The sequence below is a fragment of the Lissotriton vulgaris genome, chromosome 6 (genome assembly GCF_964263255.1).
Source record: "Lissotriton vulgaris chromosome 6, aLisVul1.2, whole genome shotgun sequence".
Lineage (NCBI taxonomy): Eukaryota > Metazoa > Chordata > Amphibia > Caudata > Salamandridae > Lissotriton > Lissotriton vulgaris.
This window is the reverse complement of record NC_141694.1, coordinates 1,154,698,510-1,154,721,447: the sequence shown is the minus strand read 5'-3', so window position 1 is coordinate 1,154,721,447 and position 22,938 is coordinate 1,154,698,510. Positions and strand designations below refer to the sequence as shown.

At 50.9% G+C, this 22,938-nt stretch overlaps 1 protein-coding gene across 8 annotated transcripts in view; it reads right to left on the bottom strand.

Annotated features, from left to right (window-relative positions):
• The window catches only part of MAP4K3 (mitogen-activated protein kinase kinase kinase kinase 3), a 1,209,829-nt gene that overhangs the window by 460,527 nt on the left and 726,364 nt on the right, over positions 1-22,938 (bottom strand). For all 8 annotated transcript variants that reach the window (XM_086927230.1, XM_086927231.1, XM_086927232.1 and 5 more), the window contains one exon: positions 13,390-13,448. In XM_086927230.1, the coding sequence (XP_086783356.1) occupies positions 13,390-13,448 (59 nt within the window). The remainder of the gene's footprint in view (positions 1-13,389; positions 13,449-22,938) is intronic.

Below are 22,938 nucleotides of genomic sequence, written 5' to 3'. Positions count from 1 at the left end.
TCAGCAAGATGCTGGAGCTAGGGGTGATTGAACCTTCTGAGAGCCCCTGGGCTAGCCCAGCGGTTCTAGTCCCCAAACCTCATCAACAGGGTGGAAAGAGAGAGATGAGGTGCTGTGTGGATTATAGAGGGCTCAACTCTGTCACCAAGACAGATGCTCACCCCATTCCAAGAGCAGATGAGTTGATAGACAAACTAGGGGCAGCCAAATTCCTAAGCACCTTTGACTTAACTGCAGGGTACTGGCAAATTGGCATGGCCACAGGAGCCAAAGAGAAAACAGCCTTCTCCACCCCTGATGGGCACTATCAGTTTAGTGTGATGCCTTTTGGGTTAAAGAATGCCTCAGCCACTTTCCAGAGGTTGGTGAACCAAGTCCTGACTGGGTTGGAATCCTTCAATGCAGCCTATCTTGATGATATTGCTGTCTTTTGCTCCACCTGGCAGGATCATCTGATCAACCTTGGGAAGGTTCTACAAGCCCTGCAATCTGCAGGACTGACTATCAAGGCATCCAAATGCCAGATAGGGCAGGGCGCTGTGGTGTACTTGGGCCACCTTGTTGGTGGAGGCCAGGTCCAACATTTACAGCCCAAGATCCAGAGCATCCTGTACTGGGCAGCTCCAACCACCCATACCCAAGTTAGGGCATTCCTTGACTTGACTGGGTACTACAGAACGTTTGTGAACGGATATGGGTCTATTGTGACTCCCCTCACAGAACTCACCTCCAATAAAATGCCCAAGAAAGTGAACTGGACTATCTGAAAGAGACACGTTAGTGATAGATTCCTTACCTTAGAATATCCCCAGGCGTCAGAGACTGGATCCGGAAAGTTTTGCGTAGCAGTACCCTTGCGCGTCGGCAGGCGTCGTCTGCGGCTCCGCGTCCGTCGTCGTCGTCGTGGGCGCCGTGATGACTCGTCGGAGTACTTAGACACCGCCTCCGCGTGCTGATGTCAGTTCTTCTTTTTTCCGCGCCAGCCAGCGCAGATCTGGAAAGAGCAGTTCCCTAGTCACTTTTTGACTAAACTTTTGGGATCTTTTTTGATCCATTTCGAAGTCTTTACAACTCCGACGGTGCCGTTAGGGATGCCCGGATTCAAGCATTGCGACGAGGGCGACCGTACCATGTCGGTCACGGATCCCCACCGCCTGTGCCTGATGTGTTTGGGCGTCGACGATGACGACGAGGCCTGCTCCGACTGTCGGGCCCTTTCGAGGAAGGCCAAGCTGGAGCGGTCCCGCAGGCGACTCGAGATCCGCCAGTCGGCCCCGCGCCGTGTGAGGTCGAGGGACAGGTCGCGGGGGCAGAGCCGTCACAGCTCCGGGAGTCGGCGCCACTCCTCCGGGTCCAAGTCGTCAGGTAAGAAGCACAAGAAGTCGAAGAGACATCATCGCTCTTCCGACTCCCCCCAACGCTCGCGCGATGCGGCCGTGGGTTCGGGTGACACCGCCCACGCGGCTCCTCGGGAGTCGCGGGCGCCGCGTTCGGCCCGATACCCCCCGGTCCCTGGGCTGAACGCGACGCCGGAGGAGATCGAGCGTTTCCTCATGGCCATGAGGTCCCTTTCTCCTCCGACGGGTTCCGCGCCTTCGGGCCCAGTGAACCCATCTGGGGGCCCTAGTGGGTCGGGGGCTACGACCCCGACGCCGTCGGGTGCTTCGGCCTCGACGCCGCTGGCGCCTTCGGGCCCGGCGCCGCAGGGCCCCACGATCCCGACACTGCCGGTGCCCTCGGGCCCGGCGCCGCAGGGTACAGCGGCCCCGGCATCGTCGGTGCCTTCGGGCTCGGCACCGCAGGGTGCCGCTGGACCCTCCTCGGGCGATGGACCGTCCCCGGTGGACCTTACGACCCCCCCGGGGTCGGTCCGTGTGGTGTCCCCTCCGGCGTCGTCCTCGGGCGGCGCCGGCCCCGATGCCTCCTCTCAAACGGTTCCGACGTCGGGACGACGCCTATCGGCGCCGCTCTCGACGCCGTTCGGAGATTTTCATTTCTATGAAACGTCCTCATTCACTTATGACCCTGAATCCCAGGAGATGGGGGAAGAGGAGAATTGGGAGGGGCCAGTCTAACATGGACTGGACAGGAGACCTTGGGGAGGCCAGTGGCCTGGACACCTCTCCAGACACTGGATTCGTCTCTCCTCCTACCGTGGCTTCGGAGGAGGGCGCTACATATAGTGTGGTGTTGATGAGGGCTGCTAAGGCCTTGGGCCTTGAGCTCCCCGTCGCGGCCGTGAGGACTAACCTCCTCACTGAGGTCCTTAAGCCGCAGTCATGCTCCATGGAGCCTCTGCTGCCGTTTAATGAGGCCTTGACGGACGTTCTTTTGGGCACTTGGTCCAGGCCCGCTACAGGTTCGCCTGTAGATAGGAACGTGGCCAGACGCCACCGCCCGGCCCTGGGCGACCCATGTTTCCTGTCCACCCACCCCACCCCCGAGAGCCAGGTTATCCAGGCCTCTAACTCCCAGACCGCCTTACTGACGGCTCCCCCCGATCGGGAATCCAAGAGGTACGAGGCCTATGGCAAAAAGGTGTTCTCGTCCCTTAGCTTGGGACTGCGGTCTTCCAACACCGCATGCCTCTTGGGCCGTTACACCCACTCTCTGTGGGAAACGGTGGCGGAAGTGCTGCCAGAGTGTCCGTTGGAGGTACGGGACAAACTTGGCCAAGCCCTACTGGAGGGCCGGGACGCTGCGAAGTATTCAATCAGGTGCGGACTGGATACTACTGACACTCTGGGCAGAGCGATGGCTACGACGGTGGTGATACGACGCCACGCCTGGCTGAGATCCGCCAACTTCTCGGCAGACATCCAAAATACACTCATGGACATGCCGTTCGATGGCCGTCGCCTCTTTGGCGACAAGGCAGACCACGCGCTTGAGCGCTTTAAGGACTCCAGGACTACGGCCAAGTCCTTGGGCCTCTCGGTCCCGCACCAGCAAGTGGGTGCCTTTCGCTCCTTTCGTGGCCAAGGAAGGGGCGCCCCCACACGTGCCGCCAGCCACTCGCCGCAAACTGTCGTCCAGCGCGGCGGGGGCCGTGGAAACCGCCGTGGAGGCGGTCGGGGAAACAAGCAGAGCCAGTCCACACCTGCCCCCGCAGCATCGGCCTCTAAACCGTCCTAGTCCGTGCTTTTCGGCCCATGGCGCACAGTCACTTCGGACAGGTGGATGCTGCAGATCGTCCGAAGGGGCTACTCCCTCCCCTTCGAGACGACCTCTCAAGCCATGCCACCGCAACACCACCGCGTATCGGGGGATCACTTGCGGCTCCTGCAGGAGGAAGTTTCGGCCCTCTTGGCCAAGGGGGCCATTGAGCGCGTTCCTGGGCCAGAAGTAGGACGTGGTTGCTACTCCCACTACTTCCTGGTACCCAAGATGGGAAAAGGGGGCCTACGCCCTATCTTGGATCTGAGGAACGTCAACGGCTTCCTCCGGAAGGAGAAGTTCAAAATGCTGACACTGGCTCAGGTCTTGGCTGCCCTAGACCCAGGAGACTGGATGGTAGCGTTGGACTTGCAGGACGCATACTTCCACATCCCCGTCCTGCCGGCCCACCAGCGTTACCTGCGGTTCACGGTAGGCCTTGAGCACTTTCAGTTTACCGTGCTCCCCTTCGGCCTTACCAGCGCCCCACGGGTGTTCACGAAGGTGATGGCGGTGGTCGCAGCTCACCTGCGCAGGTTAGGGGTTTCAGTCTTCCCCTACCTAGACGACTGGTTGTTGAAGGCGGGCTCGCCCCAGGCAGTCGTCAACCACCTCCAGACTACGGCGGATCTCCTGCACCGGCTGGGATTTTCCATCAATGTGCCGAAGTCACACCTGTGCCCCTCTCAGAAGCTCCTTTTCATCGGAGCGGTTCTCGACTCGGCGCAGTTTCGAGTTTACCCGCCCGAACAGCGGGTTCGGGATATACAGGCCCTGGTTCCGATCTTCGGGCCGTTATCCCGGGTTTCGGTCAGGTTGACGCTGCAGGTTCTGGGGCTGATGGCCTCCTGCATCCTTCTGGTGCATCACGCACGGTGGCGGATGCGGGTTCTGCAGTGGGACCTGAAGATTCAGTGGGCCCAGCACCGGGGCAACCTGTCCGACCATGTCCTGATCTCGGAGGGCACTGCGAGACAGCTGCAGTGGTGGCTCACGGACCGCGATTAGGTTAACGGCAAATCCCTCTCCCTTCCCCAACCGGAGCACGTGGTTGTGACGGACGCGTCCCTCCAGGGCTGGGGAGGCCACTTGGGAGAGGCGGAGATCAGAGGACTCTGGTCTCCGGCGGAGTCCCGGCTCCATATCAATCTGTTGGAGCTGGGGGCGATTCGTCTGGCACTGAAAGCATTCCTCCAGTCTGTCCGAGGGAGTGCAGTGCAGGTGTTCACGGACAACACCACCGCCATGTGGTACTGCAACAAACAGGGCGGGGTGGGGTCGTGGACCCTATGCCAGGAGGCTCTGCGCCTCTGGCAATGGCTGGAACATCAGGGCGTGACTCTGGTGGTTCAACACCTGGCAGGTTCTCTGAACGCCAGGGCGGACGAACTCAGCCGTCGGTGCTCGATGGATCACGAATGGCGTCTGAACTCGGACGTGGCGCGAGGCCTCTTTCTGCGATGGGGAGAGCCTTGGTTAGATCTATTCGCCACCGAAGAGAACGCGCAATGTCATCAGTTCTGCGCGTTGGAATTTTCAAGGCGGCACTCGCTCGGAGACGCTTTTCGTCGCGAGGGGAGCTGCGGTCTGTTGTACGCCTTTCCGCCTATACCTCTTCTGCCCAGAGTGCTGAAGAAGATCAAGCGCGACCGGGTACAAGTCATCCTTGTGGCTCCGGACTGGGCACGAAGGTACTGGTATCCCGAGCTACTCAGTATGTCAGTCGATCCCCCGGTTCGTCTGCCTCTTCAGGAGGACCTTCTGTCGCAGCAGCAGGGGACGGTCCTCCACCCGAACCTGTCCAGTCTCCACCTCCATGCATGGAGATTGAGCGGCGACAGTTGAGGCCATTTGACTTGCCTCCTGAAGTTTGCAACATCATTCTGGCAGCCAGGCGTCCCTCCACAAAGACGGTATACGCCTGCAGGTGAAACAGATTTGTGGCATGGTGCACAGCAAAGGCTGTGGATCCCCTCAATGCCCCTCTCTCTGAGGTTCTTCTCTTCCTTCTTTCTCTTGCCCAGCAGGGCTCTGCTCTGGGCACTATCAAGGGCTATCTTTCGGCTCTTTCAGCCTTTCTGAGGCTGCCTGACCAACCTTCTTTGTTCAAGTCCCCTATCGTAAATCGATTCCTGAAGAGCATCACTCATACTTTTCCTCCTGTTCCCTTCGTGATGCCTCAGTGGGACTTGAACCTGGTTCTCACATTTCTGATGTGAGCTCCCTTTGAGCCACTTCACAACTGTCCTCTTCGCCTTCTTTCTTTGAAGACTGCCTTCCTGGTAGCCATCACTTCTGCCAGGAGAGTGAGTGAGCTCCAGGCTCTTTCTTGTAAGCCTCCTTTCCTTTCAGTCCATCCGGACAAGGTTGTTTTGAGGACTAGGCCCTCCTTCTTGCCTAAGGCGGTCACGGCCTTCCACATTGGGCAGTCCATCACATTGCCCACCTTCTTTCCGCCTCCGCACCCCTCGAGAGAGGAGGAGAGGCTCCACCGTCTGGACCCAAAACGTGCGCTCTCGTTCTATCTGGATCGCACACGCCAGTTCCGGGTGGATGATTAACTCTTTGTTGGGTACGCGGGCGCTAAGAAAGGGAAAGCGGTGCACAAGAGGACCATTTCTCGATGGATTATCATGTGCATCCAGGCGTGTTACTCCTTGGCTAAGAAGGAACCCCCTGTTGGGCTGAGGGCTCATTCCACTCGAGCCATGGCCACTACAACTGCCTTGGGCCGCGGTGTGCCCTTGCAGGACATTTGCCAGGCAGCTACGTGGGCCTCGTTGCACACGTTTGCGAGGCACTACTGCCTGGACAGTCAAGTCCGGAGGGATGGCTACTTCGGCCGTTCCGTTCTCCAGGACTTTCTGGTGTAAATATTGGTTCGCAGACCCACCACCACGGGGATAGTATTGCTGGGGTATCTATTCTAAGGTAAGGAATCTATCACTAACGTGTCTCTTTCAGATGCACAAGTTACTACTTGTGTAACGATATATCTGTAAGAGACATTAGTTAGTGATAAATTCCTTACCGACCCACCCATCCTCCCCGTTCTGCGAACCGATATCTAGGGTTAAGGTCATCCCCTTTCAGGGCCCTAGTTTCTTGGCACCAGTATCGGTTTTTGTCATGGCTCTGCGCTTCTGGCGCGGAAAAGCTGTGGCTAAGAATGAAGTCAGCACGCGGAGGCGGCGTCTAAGTACTCCGACGACGTCATCACGGCGCCTACGACACCGACGACGGACGCGGAGCCGCAGACGACGCCTGCCGACGCGCAAGGGTACTGCTACGCAAAACTTTCCGGATCCAGTCTGACGCCTGGGGATATTCTAAGGTAAGGAATCTATCACTAACTAATGTCTCTTACAGATATATCGTTACACAAGTAGTAACTTGTGCGTTAGCTGCCAAAAGGCATTTGACACCCTGAAAGAAGCAATGTGCTCAGCACCCATTCTAAAAGCACCAGACTACTACAAGCAGTTCATAGTGCAGAATGATGCCTCAGACCTGGGGATAGGAGCGGTCCTCTCCCAGATCAATGAGGAAAGCCAAGACCAACCTGTTGCTTTTATAAGCAGGAGGCTACTCCCCAGAGAGCAGCGTTAGAGTGCCATGTAGAGGGAGGCCTTTGCTGTGGTTTGGTCCCTGAAGAAGTTGAGGCCCTACCTGTTTGGGACTCACTTCCTGGTTCAAACTGACCACAGACTTCTCAGATGGCTAATGCAGATGGAAGGGGAGAATCCAAAACTACTGAGATGGTCCAACTCCCTACAGGGTATGGACTTTGAAGTGGAACACCGACCAGGGACTGCCCATGAAAATGCAGATGGCCTTTCCAGGTTCTTCCACTTACACAAGGAAGACTCCCTAGGGCAAGAGTAGTCTCATCACCATCCGTTTTTGGGAGTGGTGGGGGGGAGAAAGTGGCATCTTTCTTGCTTTGGTATGCCGGAGCTTTTTTTCTGAATTGCTGATGTGCTTTGACTGAGTGTGGGCTCCTGTCAACCAGGTACCCAGGTCCTGTGACCCTTCCCTAAAACTGTACTGAAACAAACCACAATTGGCATCTATGGCCACCTGTCAGCCCCTAGTAGTTGGTACCCTAGGTCCCCAGGGCATGGTGACCAGAAAAGACCCCTCAGGGCTGCAGCACTTATTGTGCCACCCTCAGCGGCCCTGTACCCTGGAACCCACACACTGCCTTTGCAGGCTGAGTGCCTAAGTACAGAACTAAAACCTAAGTCGACATGGCACACATCCCTGTGTGCCATGCCATCAGAAACCACCGCCCTGGCATACTTCAGTCACCCCTCTAGCTGGGTGCCCTATGCCAGAGGTGTGGGCACAGATTCAATAGCCCTGTGCCCCTACAGTACCCAGGGCCATTCCTGGGCACTGTAAGTGCAGTCATGCCATTAAGAGTATATGGTGCTGGGAGGTTGGCATTATGAACTCCACGGCACCATAATGGCTACACTGAAGACTGTCAAGTTTGGTATCAAACTTCTTAGCACATTAAACCCGCACTGATGCCAGTGTGGGATTTAATGTAAAATGCACCAGAGGGCATCTTAGAGATGCCCTCTGAAACCCTAACCTACAATCCATGTCTGGCTGAGTGGCTGCAGAGGCTGCCACACAACTGACATGTTGCTGGACCCCTGGGTAGGAGAGCCCCCGCTCTCCTTGGCCTGCAACAATGCACATCCTGGGCGAGGTGCTAGGTCTCCTCCCACAGGATGGGCAGGGGGAAGCTTCAAAGGCATGCCGCCTCTGTGAGCTTCTCCAGACCATTTGCTGTACCCAGCAACCAGCCCCCACCGGTCCTGCCCCCCACTCTGGCGGGAAGATTGGCGGGGAAAACTTCATCAGGAAGGGGGTGGGGGGGGGGTGCCAGCCTGTGCCAACCCCACCCCTCAGGTGGGGGAGACTAGGTGAAGCACGAACCCGGGCTCCGGCCATCTTGAAGATGGGAGCCCTGCCCTATCACAGCTAGGCTCCTGCACCCCCTCCCACAGGAGAGGAGCAGGCTAGGGGGTGTACCCACCCCTGGGCAGGGACCCATTGGTCCTTGTTCTTGCCCTATCTGTAACACCCCTAAATTCTGTATTTAGGGGCTCCCTGAACCTTCCTTCCTCAGATCCCGATACGAAAAGAAGAAAGAAGATCAAGAAGAAGAAGACCCGCCTTGCAGCTGCTAACAACAGGATGACAACAACTGACTTTGCCCCAGCCCTACCGGCCTGTCGATCCTGGAACCTGCTCCTGCTTAATCCTGGCGACTCCTGCGGACAGCAACCTTGGGACACCCGGAGGACCTGCCTGCCTTGACCCTCTTGAAGACTGGGACTCCCATCAGCAGAGGCTATGCTGCAACAACCCACCTGGTGCCAACCAGGAAGCTCTGGAACAGCCCACTCTGAACCCGCCGAGCCAGGGCCGGGCCCAACCGAACCAAGAACTTGAGAACATCCCCCCGGCGACTGGGACCCGAAGTCCAGTGCCCAAAGACCCTCCACGACGAACCAGCCGACGCCTGCAGACTCAGAACCAGGGGCCACCCCAACAGCGAACAGCAGAGGGTAAGCTTTTCCGACACCCAAAGACACCCTTTCACTCGGCACCCTACAGCCACCTGTGCCTCCCTTTGGGGTACCTATCTGTGCTCCAAGATCCTAACTTACCTCTCAAAGTGCTGGTCGCCCATGGAGAGTCTCCGTCCCCGAGCCTGCAGCCTTTGTTCCTTTTTGACCTTTCCCATTGGATAACATTGAGCGCCCGACGGCTCAAAAGCACCCTGCACTCAGCCGCCCGAGTGCCGCTGTCTGTGATCCCTGTGTCCTATCCTACTTTCCCCCTTGCTCTGAGCAAGTGACCAGGAGCCCAGCTCCCACAGCCGTGTGGTCTGCTAGCCAGCAGCCACCAACCGAAGGTCCCCCTCCCTTATTGGATATCATTGGGCCTACCTACCTCTGCACCCGGCCGCCCCTGTGCCGCTGTGAGTGAACATACTGTACTTACCTGACCCTGGGGGACCCCTGAGTCTATGCTCAGAACCTTAACTTCACCAACCAAGTACTCATCTGGAAACCAGTGATTTACTTACCTGCCATTGGATAACATTGACTCATTTTGACTCGAACATTTTCTAAGTGTGAAGTTTTGAAAGCTGAAAATATTCAAATAAAATCAGCCAAAGTCTGAATTCCGAAGTACTCACCTGTGATCAGGGGAGACGCCAGTGCTGTACCTTTCAGCCCAGTACTGAACCGCAACAGTAATCCCTAGCGGGGTTACTTGTAATCTGTATTTTCTCCATAGGAACCCATTGTCTTCTTTTCTATGAAAATTTCTTCTAAGTGTCTATTTTTGAAAACTTGAAATATTCTTTAAAAATCACACGAGGCACCTTTCCCCTTATGAGAGGTGGCTACTCACAGGCACAGACAAACGAATTTCTGATTTATACAAGATGCTACAAGGGCGTCTAATAAACACATATAATCTCAGCAAGGCGCGGTAGGAGAGGGAGATCGGTAAGGTTCTTAGCCAGAAAGAGTGGGATAACATATATTACAGGGCCCGACAGTCCGCATACCATATGGGGCTCACCGAAACCCTCACGAAGGTGGTCACATACTGGTACTACACCCCGGAGCGCTTACACGCGATGGATAAAACACAAGAGATGCACTGTTGGCGGGGTTGTGGCCAAGTGGGCACCCTAGTACACTTATTGTGGGTGTGTGAGCCTGTCCTGGCCTACTGGACTCAGGTGTTAGATGAAGTGGATAAGCATTTTGAGATAGAGCTCCAGCGCTTCCCAACGTATGTTCTGCTCGGCCTCCACAACCCTTTGATGTGCCCACTGCGGTCCCATAGAGGCAGGCAGATAGCAATAGCGTTGGGGTCAGCGACAGAGAATATACTCATACATTGGCGTACTTCCAATACCCCGACATTCACAGGCGGACTACATCTTCGTGGCATATCCTCGGAACGGAAAAGCTGACGCTCACCCTGGCGGGGGAAGGACCCAAGTACAACGAACTGTGGCAGCCCTTTATGTCACCACTGGTTACGGAATTTAGAGAGATTACCTGCCCCAGATATCTGAGGCTGTTGCGCCTCACAGGATGTCAGGGGGCGACCTGAAGGGTGAAGTGAGTTGCAGATGAACTTAGAAGTATTGGGCAATGGACGTGGAACATGGGGGGGAGGGATGGGAGGGGGTAGGTTGGGAGGGGGGGCGTTTATGGGGATTGTTTTTCTAGGTTAGACAAGTAATGGGATGTGACACTATTTGAGGATGTACCAACTGTCGAGTTTCAGTCTTTAGAATCGCTGGCCGTGAGTGCCTACATCGAAGCTTTGATGGATGATAACTGATTATATGCTAATATATGTCTGTGTTGCACTTTTAAACCACAAAAAAGAAATGTAAACTTAAAAATCACACGAAATACTGAAACGCAATTACCTACCTGTTTTTTGTTAAGACCCCAGTGCTGGCCCTAGGAGACCAGTGCTGGGTTACAAAAGTAACGCAATCGTACTTTACCTGCAACCTGAATTTTCTCCCATTGAATAACATTGTCAGATTTCCTTTGAAAATTTTTTAAGTGTGAACTTTTAAAACAGCTTTATATTCATGAAAATTCACTACAGTAACTAAAACGTTTTTTGCTAATCTGGTTTCAGCTTAGACCCCAGGACTGAATCTAAGATCTAGTCCTGGGACTACTAAAGTAATCTATATGGTAATCAACTGCACTTAGATGTGGAAAACCCATTGAGCTCAATGCTATAGTCTGTTTTAGGATTGTGTTGCTTACTGTCAATACTGTATTAATTGTGTGCACAAACTTTATTGCTCCTTTGCAAAGTAATTACATGAGAGAACATATAAAAAGGAAAGTATATTTTTAGAACTGTTGGTTCTAAAAATAAAACACCTATATCTATGGATATAAAAACATATGGCCGGGAGTTCAGTCCTTGAGTGTTTGAAACCTTTTGTTGACCAAGCTACCACTTTGGAGAGTAAGGTCAGTTCGGACTTCATCCTCGTTTATACCTCTGGGGTTGGTGGACTCTATACACACTGTACTTCATTGTAGTCCAGTATATATAGAGCCACTTTCTCACAAACATCATACAGAATGTCATAGTTACAAGATTAATATGCGTTGTCGGTGTTTAGAATTTATTTGAAAACACATCACGAAAGCATAAACCATGCACTTTTGAGCTTTGATATAGCTTGCAATCTTCAATTGCAAAGAATAGGATTAGACTTGTCTAGTCTATAGGGTGCCGCCTAATACAGGAAAGATGAGTCTTCTAAAAAAAAAAAAAAAGGCAATAGAGGTAAATGTATGAACAAGGAAGAGGACGTTCTTTCTATGTACGTAATTTTTTGGATCTTTTTTCCTCTTGTTGATAGTGCGGGCACTTCCATTCCTGAGCTGTGTGCAGGTGAGGTGAGGTCCAGGCCCCGGAAGAGATGGGTGAGCATAAACTTTGTAAAAAAATAAATGTTGATAGAAACGCATAATTTGATATGTCCTAAGAGATGGTTATTGACTTATTAATATAATATATACACTTGACCTATTGTGATGGATCCCAAACATCACTCTTTTGTTTCAGGATTGAACAATATCCTGTCACTTTTGGAGGAGCGTCACACCTGCAAATCAGGTTTTTCTGGGTGTCTTGATTCCAACCTTGAATTGTCACTTGTTTATTTGTTTCACGACGCAGTACCAATTATTTATTGTGGTCCTGAGGAAGGCCTAGGATATATCTAATATCCCAGAAGGCCGAAACATGTAGACCAGCATCAGTTACATCTAGGCAGCTTATTTGCTAAAAACTGCTTTTGGCACTGTTTTTTAGTCTGGTTAGTAGAAGATATTAATAAATAGTTTTTCTTCCAGTATCCATGTTAACATCAATTTTCACTACCATCCACTGCGTCCAACACTCACATTCAGAGAACCATCTCCTCATGTCTGTAGTATCTCACTTTTGCCTACAAATTGAAAACATCTGTGAGCTCCCTTCCCTTAGTGAGAAGGTTGTAGTCCTTGGTTACATACTTTACGTAACCAGGAAGGAGAACCCAGATGATGAAACTTGTCACTTCGGTGAGTGATGGATTTCCGTCCTTTGTAAATGATTTTCTTTCCTAGTAAAATTCTTTTTTGCTTCTGTGGAAGGATTGTGACACAACAGGATTACAGCACAATAGGTTCTGTGTAGATTTCTCAGGCCCATAGATAGTGGTTGTGTTCCCTAAGTTATCTTAGGGGAATATATCCATGCGTGGTCTTAAAACTTTCCCTTAGACCCTCTATTTACTGTTTGGTTTTTATCTTTTTTTTTTAGAAGAAGAAACTAGCCATCTCAGACCCAAGACCTACTAACCTTCAGGAGACTACTCAAGACCTGGCTATTCGAGCAGAAGCAGCACCCCCCGCCCCGCACCCCCCCACCCCCCCCCTCCCGAGACCCTTGCGGGTAAGTAGTGCGCTCTACAAATTTCCTGATTGATTGATTGATCTCATTGATTGATTTTATCTCATTAATGTAGCTGCACTGCTTCTACAAACCAGTAATCTACTTCCACAAGAGACCACTACTAAAATGGATAGCTGTCATTGTTATTGGGGTGGGGGTGCACGTATGTTTCCGATATATGTATATGGTATGCGAATGCCCCCAGAAGATTCTGACCCATTATTAGCGCACAGCTTAGAAAGATTTTAGACTGCACCCCACTATTAGAACCACTGATATATGGTATGTAAGATGCATCAGAGACTATTTCAAACGTTACTGACTATGATCTCGATGATGGTCTGGACAGTGTTTCTGGACTGGGAAACTAATTTGCTTCCCTGAAATCAGAGTGGTATTTTGTATGAAATAATGCCAATAGTTTTAAATAGTACTTCAATATTAAGTTAAGGCTTATTACTTCTAGTCGGTCTCATTCGCTGTACTGATTTCCTTGTTCTCTCTTTCTTTGCCTAACTTGAAAAAGTGTATTTTGGGTGCCATAAAATCAGTTCTGTTATATGTGTGCCACTAAATGCCCAGTGCACTTTTTCTGAGTTTTATGCTTGCACATTCATGCATGAAATAGTTCATGAATCCTAAATTTAAATCCTCGCAACTAATAAAATATATTCTTAAAATTATGAAACATTCAGCAAAACTTACCAACACAGCACTTTTGACACCATTTAGTTTCAGGAATTTTAGCTGATACCGCAAACTTCCTAGAACATCAACAAGAAATATGATAATGAAAAAGAAAATCATGAAAAACAATAACACCTTAATATGCACAAATGAAAAATATAGATAATAAAAATCAAACTAACAAAATGAAGGAACTTTAAACGAGTGAAAGCTTGGATATCACACTTCAAGGAAGACATTTTGATAAACCACATTAGGAGCCACGCAGAACTGCTTTGAAATGTAATTGACCATATCATAATTTGGTAACAATGTAAATACAATACCAATGCAAATATATTCATACATTATTTGCTTTAATAACATTTCTTTAAGTTGTACAAGATACTAATGTTTCAATCATAAAAAGTGCTACCCCGACAGACTGTGGAAACGAAAAATGAAATGTAACTAAATTTTTGCTCCTACATTTAAACAACAGTTACATAAATTTCAGTTTCTCCCTCTGAAGTTTTTTTTGTTTTTGAGTTTTATATAGCACAAACTAGACCAGTTACGTTACAGACTAGCACAGTCATTTTTTGGGGGAGATTAAGTGATTTGCCTAGAATCACAGAATGTTGAGCATCCCTGTCGAGACTTGAACCCGGATTCCCAGCTCTGAGGTCAACCGCCCTAGCCGTTAGGCCACATTCTCTCCCCAGAAGTTCTACTACAAAGAGTAACTTTGATAATACAGTTAAATTAAAATTTTAAATTATGTATGTGTGAGATAGTGGCTCTATATGTACTGGACCAAAGTAAGGTACAGTGTGTATAAAGTCCACAATTCCCAAAGGTATAACAGAGGTTAAAGTCAGTTCTGACCTTACTCTCTAAAGTGGTAGCTTGGTTGAGCAGTAAGGCAGTACCAGAGGACAGTGTAATGCATTTGTTGTATACACTCAGTCAGCAAAGGATTTCACACACTCAAAGACTGAACTCCAGGCAAATTGTTTTTATATCAAAGATATAGTTGTTTTATTTTTAGAACCAACATGTATCAAAATATACTGTTCTCAATATGAGAGGTCTCGGATGAGTACTTTGCAGAAAGGCAATAAACTTTGTAAACACAATAGGTACAGGGGTTGCAGTAGGCAACACAATTCTAAACACAATTTAGCATTGAGCTCAATGGGTTTTCCTATATAAATACAGCTGATTACTTCGTAGATTATTCTGGTAGTTCCAGGACTGGATCCTAGATTCAGTCCCGGGATCTAAGCTGAAAAACGTTTTAGTTATTGCAGTGATTTTTAAGGAATAAAAAGCTATTTAAAAGTTCAAACTTAGAAACTTTTCAATGAAAATCTCGCAATGTTATCCAATGGGAGAAAATTCAGGTTGCAGTTAAAGTACGATCTCTTTACTTTTGTAATCCAGTACTGGCCGCCTAGGTCCAGCACTGGGGTCTCAACTAAAAACAGGTAAGTAACTACCTTTCAGTATATGGTATGATTTTTAAAGAATATTTCAAGTTTTCAAAAGTAGACACTTAGAAGAAATTTCACAGAAAAGCACACAATGGATTCCTAAGGAGAAAATTCAAGTTACTAGTAAACCCGGCTAGGATTACTTTCGCGGTTCAGTACTGGGCTACAAGATGCAGTACTGGCTTCTCTCCTGATCACAGGCAAGTATTTTGGAATTCGGTTGATTTTATGGGAATATTTTAAGTTTTCAAAACTTCACACTTGGAAGATTTTTCGAGTCAAACTACTCAATGTTATCCAACGGCAGGTAAGTGAGTTAGTGGTTTCCAGGTGAGTACTCGACTGGTGAAGTTAGGGTTCTGGGCATAGACTCAGGTGTCCCCCATGGTCAGGTAGGTACAGTTGGTTCACCCTCAGCGGCACAGGGGCAGCCAGGTGCAGAGGTAGTTAGGCCCAATGTTATCCACTGAGGGGCAGGGGGCCTCCGGTTGGTGGCTGCTTGCTAGCAGGCCACGCGGCTGTGGGAGCTGGACTCCTGGTCACTTGCTCAAGGCAAAGAGGGAAGTAGGATAGGACAAAGGTTGCACAGCCATCGCCACTCAGGCGGCTGGGTGCAGGGTGCTTTTGAGCCGTCGGGAGCTCAATGTTATTCAATGGGAAAAGTAAAAAGGAAACAAAGGCTTCAGACTCGGGGACGGTGATTCTTCAGGTGCGACCACCACTTCGAGAGGTAAGTTGGGATCTTGGAGAAGAGGTAGGTACCCCAAAGGCAGGCACAGGGGACTGCAGGGAGCCGGGTGCAAGGGTATCGTTTGCTGTCAGGAATCTTACCCTCGGCTGGTCGCGGTTGTCTCTGGTTCTTGAGGCTGCAGGCGTCATCTGGTTCGTCGAGGAGGGTCTTTGGGCACTGGACTTCGGGTCCCAGTTGCCGGGGGGACGTCCTTGTGGTCTTGGATCACACGGGCCGGGCTCTGCTGGTGCAGAGTGGGCAGGTCTTGAGCTTCCTGGCTGGCACCAGGGGGTGGCTGTTGAAGCAGAGCCTCTGCTTATGGGAGTCCCAGTCTTTAAGAGGGTCAAGGCAGGCAGGTCCTCCGGGTGTCCCAAGATTCCTGTCCGCAGGAGTCGCCGGGATTAAGCAGGAGCAGGTTCCAGGATCACCAGGCCGGTAGGGCTGGGGCCAAGTCAGTGGGTGTCGTCCTGTTGTTAGCAGCTGCACAGCGGGTCTTCTTCTTCTTGATCTTCTTTTCTTTTCGGAATCTAAGGAAGGAAGGTTCAGGGAGCCTCTAAATACCGAATTTAGGGGTGTTACAGGTAGGGTAAGGGCAGGGACCAATAGGTCCCTGTCCTGGGGTGGGTACACCCCCCTAGCCTGCTCCTCTCCGGTGGGAGGGGGCAGGAACCTAGCTGTGATTGGGCAGAGCTCCCCATCTTCAAGATGGCCGGAGCCCGGGGTCGTGCTTCACCTCGTCTCCCCCACCTGAGGGGTGGGTTGGCACAAGCTGGCACCCCCCTCTTCTGACATAGGGTTTCCTGCCAGTCTTCCCACCAGAGTGGGGGTCCGGACTGGTGGGGGCCAGTTGCTGGGTCCAGAAAATGGTCTGGGGAAGCTGACAGAGGCGGAATGCCTTTGAAGCTTCCCCCTGCCTATCCTGGGGGAGGAGACCTAGCATCTCGCCCAGGAAGTGCATTGCTGCAGGCCCAGGAGAGCAGGGGGCTCTACATCCAGGGGTCCAGCAACATGTCTGCTGTGTGGCAGCCAAGGCAGCCTCCCAGTCCAGATGTGTATTGTAGGTTTAGGTTTCAGGGGGCATCTCTAAGATGCCCTCTGGAGCATTTTACATTAAACCTCACACTGGCATCAGTGCAGGTTTAATGTGCTGAGCAGTTTGATACCAAACTTCTCAGTCTTCAGTGAAGCCATCATGGTGCTGTGGAGTTCGTAATGACGACCTCCCAGCTCCTAAATGGCATGACTGCACTTACAGTGCCCAGGAATGGCCCTGGGTACTGTAGGGGCACAGGGTTCCAGCACCTGTGCCCACACCACTGACATAGGGCACCCAGTTAGAGGGGTGACTGATGTATGCCAGGGCAGTGGGGTTTGTGGGCTTGGCACACAGAGATGTGGGCCATGTCGGCTCTCTGTTTAGTTCTGTAGTGAGACACTCAGCCCGCAAAGGCAGTGTGTGGGTGTCAGGGTACAGGGCCCCTAATGGTGGCACAATAAGTGCTGCAGCCCTTAGGGGTCTTCTCTGGTCACCATGCATTGAGTACCTAGGGTACCATTTACTAGGGGCTGATAGGTGGCCAGAGAGGCCAATTGGGTTTTGTTTCAATATAGCTTTTAGGGAGGAACACAGGCCCTGCGTACCTGGTTGGCAGGAGCCCAGGGCACACTCAGTCAAAGCACATCAGCAGTTCAGCAAAAAGTGTGGGCATACCGATGCAAGAAAGATGGCACTTTCCCACAGTATGTTTGTAATTTCCATCCAATCTCAAAAAGGAATAATCCAAAGAGATGCGACTTACAATCAGTGAATAAGCAGAAAGAAGGAACCCTTTCCAAATTAGCAAGTTAGTTTCCTTTGCTAAAGCTCTTTCTGGTAGATACTATCTAGCAGAAAATCCCTCACCTTTTGAAAATTCGCTAGGTGTCAGACCTAGGGCCTGATTTAGATTTCGGAGGACTGGTTACTCCGTCACAACTTTGACGGATATCCTGTCTGCCAAAATATAAATCCCATAGGTACTAATGGTATTTCGATTTCGGCGGACAGGACATCTGTCACCGTTGTGAAGGAAAAACCTGTCTACCGAAATCTAAATCAGGCCCTTAATCTGGAACCTCTTTGGCAGTACCATGGTATGCCGGTAGGTGGGGAACTGTGGCTCTACACTGATGCCGATCTGCTCTAGAAATGACAAGCGGAGGTAATATAGGCACCACTCGTGCGCACTGAAGTCTGTTACTTTCCACTGATGTCATTCGCTTTGAAGCTGTCCACACCCCAAGACAGAGAGCCCCAAAAGCAAACTGGCTGACAAGTGTGCATATTCCGAGGTTGGGGATTCTCTTGAGGGATACAGTCCAGACACAGAAAGGCGAGGATCAGTGGGTGAGTGACAAATCTGCAACTGGAAAGAGTCTCTACCAGAAGAACAAGTTACTTACCTTTGGTAACGATATATCTGTAATAGACATAGATTAGTTATGAATTCCTCACCTTAGAATTACCCCATGTGTCAGACTGGATCCGGAAAACAAATGTCCTCAGCAGTACCCCTGAGCATCGATAGGTAGCATCGGTAGACTCCACGTTAGTCGTTGGCATTGTGGTCCCTGGTGTGACGTTGAAGTATCTACGTAGACGCCGCCCTCGCGCTGAAGTCAGCTCTTTACAAGACATTCCACGCCAGAATAGCAGAGCCATGCCAGAAACTGACCACTGGTGCACAAAATCTAGGGCCCTAAAAAGGGAATCCCTTATCCTAGAAGTCAGTTCGCAGAACGGGGAGGATGGCTGGGGCAGTGAGGAATACATAACTAATTTATGTCTCTTACAGATATATTGTTACAGACGGTAAGTAACTAGTTCATCTGAAAAAGACAATTAGTTATAGATTCCTCACCTTAGAATAGATACCCCCACAATACCAACCCCAGTGGTGGGTCTGTGAACCAAGTTCAAATCAGAAAGTCCTGAAGAACTGAACGGCTGAAGAAGCTGTCTCTCCGGACGTGGCGCACAAGTTACTACTTGTTTAACAATACATCTGTAAGAGACATTAGTTAGTGATAGATTCCTTACCTTAGAATATTCCCAGGCGTCAGACTGGATCTGGAAAGTTTTGCTTAGCAGTACCCCTGCGCATCAGTAGGTGGCGTCCTGCAGCTCCGAGTCCTTCACTGGCATCGTCAGCGCCGAGATGAAGTCACGGAGAGTACTGAGGTGCCACCCAAGAGCGCTGACGTCAGTTCTCTACACGACTTTCCACGCCAGGAACGCAGAGCCATGCAAGATACTGACCATTGGTGTATAAAACTATGGCCCTGAAAGGGATAACCTTAACCCTAGTAATCAGTCCGCAGAACGGGGAGGATGGGTGGGGCGGTAAGGAATCTATCACTACATAATGTCTCTTACAAATATATCGGTACAAAAGGGGGTGGTGATGGACGGAGTATCTGAATCAATCAAACACTCACCCCCAGTGAAAAGATCTGGGTTTAATCCATCACCGTTCTTTAGCCCACTCTGCCACCCCAGTTCAGACATGGCTATATGCAAATCAGTCTGACCCTGTGCCTCATGGGAACAGTCCAGCCTGAACTGCCAAGCCATGTTTTCCCTGGACCGGAAACAAGCTTCCGAGGTCCGGTTTCTGGCATTCCAGCCGTCTTCAGCCCGGCTTGCTTGAATCCAGTGGCAAAGTGGGCAAGGGACTCACGTCTGAGCATACCCTACCACACGTGAGTCCCAGGCTCTCCACATCACTGGAGTCAAGCTATCGAGGCTGATAGCCAGAAACCGCTCTTTGGATGCTTGATTCCGGTCTAGGAAAGACATGGCTTGGTAGTTCGGGCTGGACTGTTCCCATGAGGCACAGGGTCAAGGCTGATTTGCATATAGCCATTGTCTGACCTAGGGTGGTGTGGAGTGCAAAAAAACCGATGGATTTAGGCCCAGATCTTTGTACTGGGGTGAATGTAAGACATTGTTCTGCATTCTGTCCATCAACTGTGTTTTTTGCAATTTTCACCCCGAGTGGGCTGGGTATGCTCAGACGTGAGTCCCAGGCTCTCCACATCACTGGAGTCAAGCTATCCAGGCTGAAGAAGGCTCATGGGAACAGTCCAGCCCGAACTGCCAAGCCATGTTTTCCCCGGACCAGAAACAAGCTTCCGAGGACCGGTTTCTGGCATTCCAGGCGTCTTCAGCCCGGCTTGCTTGAATCCAGTGGCAAAGTGAGCAAGGGACTCACGTCTGAGCATACCCTGCCACACTTATGGCGGCCAAAAGCGGTACAAAAGGGGGTGGTGATAGACGGAGCATCTGAATCAATCAAACACTCACACCCAGTCCAATGATCTGGGTTTAATACATCACCTTTCTGGCATTCCAGACGTCGTCAGCCCGGCTTGCTTGAATCCAGTGCCAAAGTAAGCAAGGGACTCATGTCTGAGCATACCCTGCCACACTTGAGTCCCAGGCTCTTCACATCACTGGAGTCAAGCTATCCAGGCTGAAGAAGGCTGATAGCCAGAAACCGGTCCTTGGATGCTTGATTCCGGTCTAGGAAAGACATGGCTTGGTAGTTCGGGCTGGACTGTTCCCATGAGGCACAGGGTCAAGGCTGATTTGCATATAGCCATTGTCTGACCTAGGGTGGTGTGGAGTGCAAACAAACGATGGAATTAGGCCCAGATCTGTGTACTGGGGTGAATGTAAGACATTGTTCTGCATTCTGTCCATCAACTGTGCTTTTTGCAATTTTCACCCCGAGTGGGCTGGGTATGCTCAGACATGAGTCCCAGGCTCTCCACATCACTGAAGTCAAGCTATCCAGGCTCAAGAAGGCTGATAGCCAGAAACCGGTCCTTGGATGCTTGATTCCGGTCTAGGAAAGACATGGCTTGGTAGTTCGGGCTGGACTGTTCCCATGAGGCACAGTGTCAAGGCTGATTTGCATATAGCCATTGTCTGACCTAGGGTGGTGTGGAGTGCAAAAAAACGATGGATTTAGGCCCAGATCTTTGTACTGGGGTGAATGTAAGACATTGTTCTGCATTTTGTCCATCAACTGTGTTTCTTACAAATATATGGTTACACAAGTAGTAACTTGTGCATCTGAAAGAGACACGTTAGTGGAAGATTTCTTACCATAGAATAGATACCCCAGCAATTCCAAGCCCAGAGGTGGAGGATTACACCAGAAAGTCACTGACCCCAGATCTGCCAAAGAAGCCGTCACTCCGACCTGACTGTCAAGGTAGTAGTGCTTTGTAAACGTGTGCAGCGAGGCTCACGTAGCTGCCTGACCAATGTCCTGCAAGGGAACGCTGCGTCCTAAGGCCTTAGTTGCTGCAGTTGCCCTGGTCGAATGGGCACGCAGCCCCACGGGAGGCAACTTCTTGGCCAAGGAGTAACATGCTTTGATGCACAGAACGACCCATCGGGAGATGGTCCATTTGTGCAAGGCCCAACCTTTTTTGGCACCCACATAGCCAACAAAGAGTTTATCATCCACAGGAACTGCTGTGTACGCTGCAGGATGCTTGATTCCGGTCCAGGGAAGGCATGGCTTGGCAGTTGGGGCTAGACTGTTCCCATGAAGCACAGGGTCAGATTGATTTGCATATGGCCATGTCTGAACTGGGGTGGTGTGGAGTGCCCAAAAACGATGGATTTAGGCCCAGATCTCTGTACTGGGGTGAATGTATGACATTGTTCTGCATTCTGTCCATCACCTATGGTTTTTGCATTTGTCCCCCCGAGTGGGATGGGTATGCTCAGACGTGAGTCGCATGCGCTCCACACCACTGGATTCAAGCAAGCCGGGTTGAAGACGGCTGGAATGCCAGAAACCGGTCCTCAGAAGCTTGTTTCCGGTCCAGGGAAGGCATGACTTGGCAGTTGGGGCTGGACTGTTCCCATGAGGCACAGGGTCAGACTGATTTGCATATGGCCATGTCTGAACTGGGGTGGTGTGGAGTGCAAACAAACGATGGATTTAGGCCCAGATATCTGTACTGGGGTGAATGTATGACATTGTTCTGCATTCTGTCCATCACCTGTGGTTTTTGCAGATAGAATGCGAGCGCACATTTTGGGTCCAGACGGTGGAGCCTCTCCTCTTCCCTGGAAGGATGCGGAGGCGGAAAGAAGGTGGGCAAAGTGATGGTCTGCCCTATGTGGAAGGGCGTGACAACCTTTGGCAGGAAAGAAGGACGGGTCCTTAAAACCACCTTCTCCGGATGAACAGACCGGAAAGGAGGTTTGGAAGAAAGAGCCAGCAGCTCACTCATTCTTCTGGCAGAGGTGATAGCTACCAGAAAAGCTGTCTTTAGAGTAAGAAGACGTAAAGGACAGTTCTGGAGGGGCTCAAAGGGAGCACACATCAGAAAAGTCAAGACAAGATTCAAGTCCTACAGAGGCATCATGAAGGGCACGGGTGGAAACGTATGCGTAATGCCTTTACGGAACCGTTTAACAACCGGGGACCTAAAAAGAGAAGGCTGATCTGGAAGCCGTAGAAAGGCAGAGATGGCCGAAAGATAACTTTTGATAGTGCCCAGAGTAGAGCCCTGCTGGGCCAAGGAGAGAAGGGACAGAAAAACCTCAGAAAGGGGGGCAGAAAGGGGATCCACAGCCTTTGCTTTGCACCATGCCACAAAATGTGTTCCACCTGCAGGCATATACAGTTTAAGTGGAGGCCCGACTGGCCGCAAGAATAACATCACAGACTTCGGGAGGAAGGTCAAAAGGCGTCAAATGTCGCCGCTCAATCTTCACGCATGGAGGTGGAGGATGGACAGGTTCGGGTGGAGGACCGTCCCCTGCTGCTGCGACAGAAGATGCTCCAGAAGAGGCAGACGGATCAGGGATCGATGCTCATACTGGGTAGCTCAAGATACCATACTCTAAGAGCCCAGTCCGGAGCCACATGAATGACTTTGGCCGGTCGCGCCTGATCTTCTTCAGCACTCTGGGCAAAAGTGATATAGGCGGAAAGGCGTACAACAGACAGCAGCTCCACATGCGACGAAAAGCGTCGCCGAGCGAGCGAGTGCCGCCTTGGAAATCTCAACAAGCAGAACTGATGACATTGCGCTTTCACTTCGGCGACGGATAGATCTAGCCAAGGCTCTCACCTCTGCAGAAGAGACCTCGTGCTGTAGCGTTCTAATCTAGGACCCCGATCGATACTGTGACCTTATGCCCCTATTCGGCTATAAATCCATTTATTCCCTATATTGGCATAACCGTTTAAGTGCAATATTCAGAAACTCATCTCTGGCCTCACACGAACAGAGCCACATTTCAGAATAGCTTTCTCTGCCACTTCCTTTGCAACCAATTAGTGCAATGAC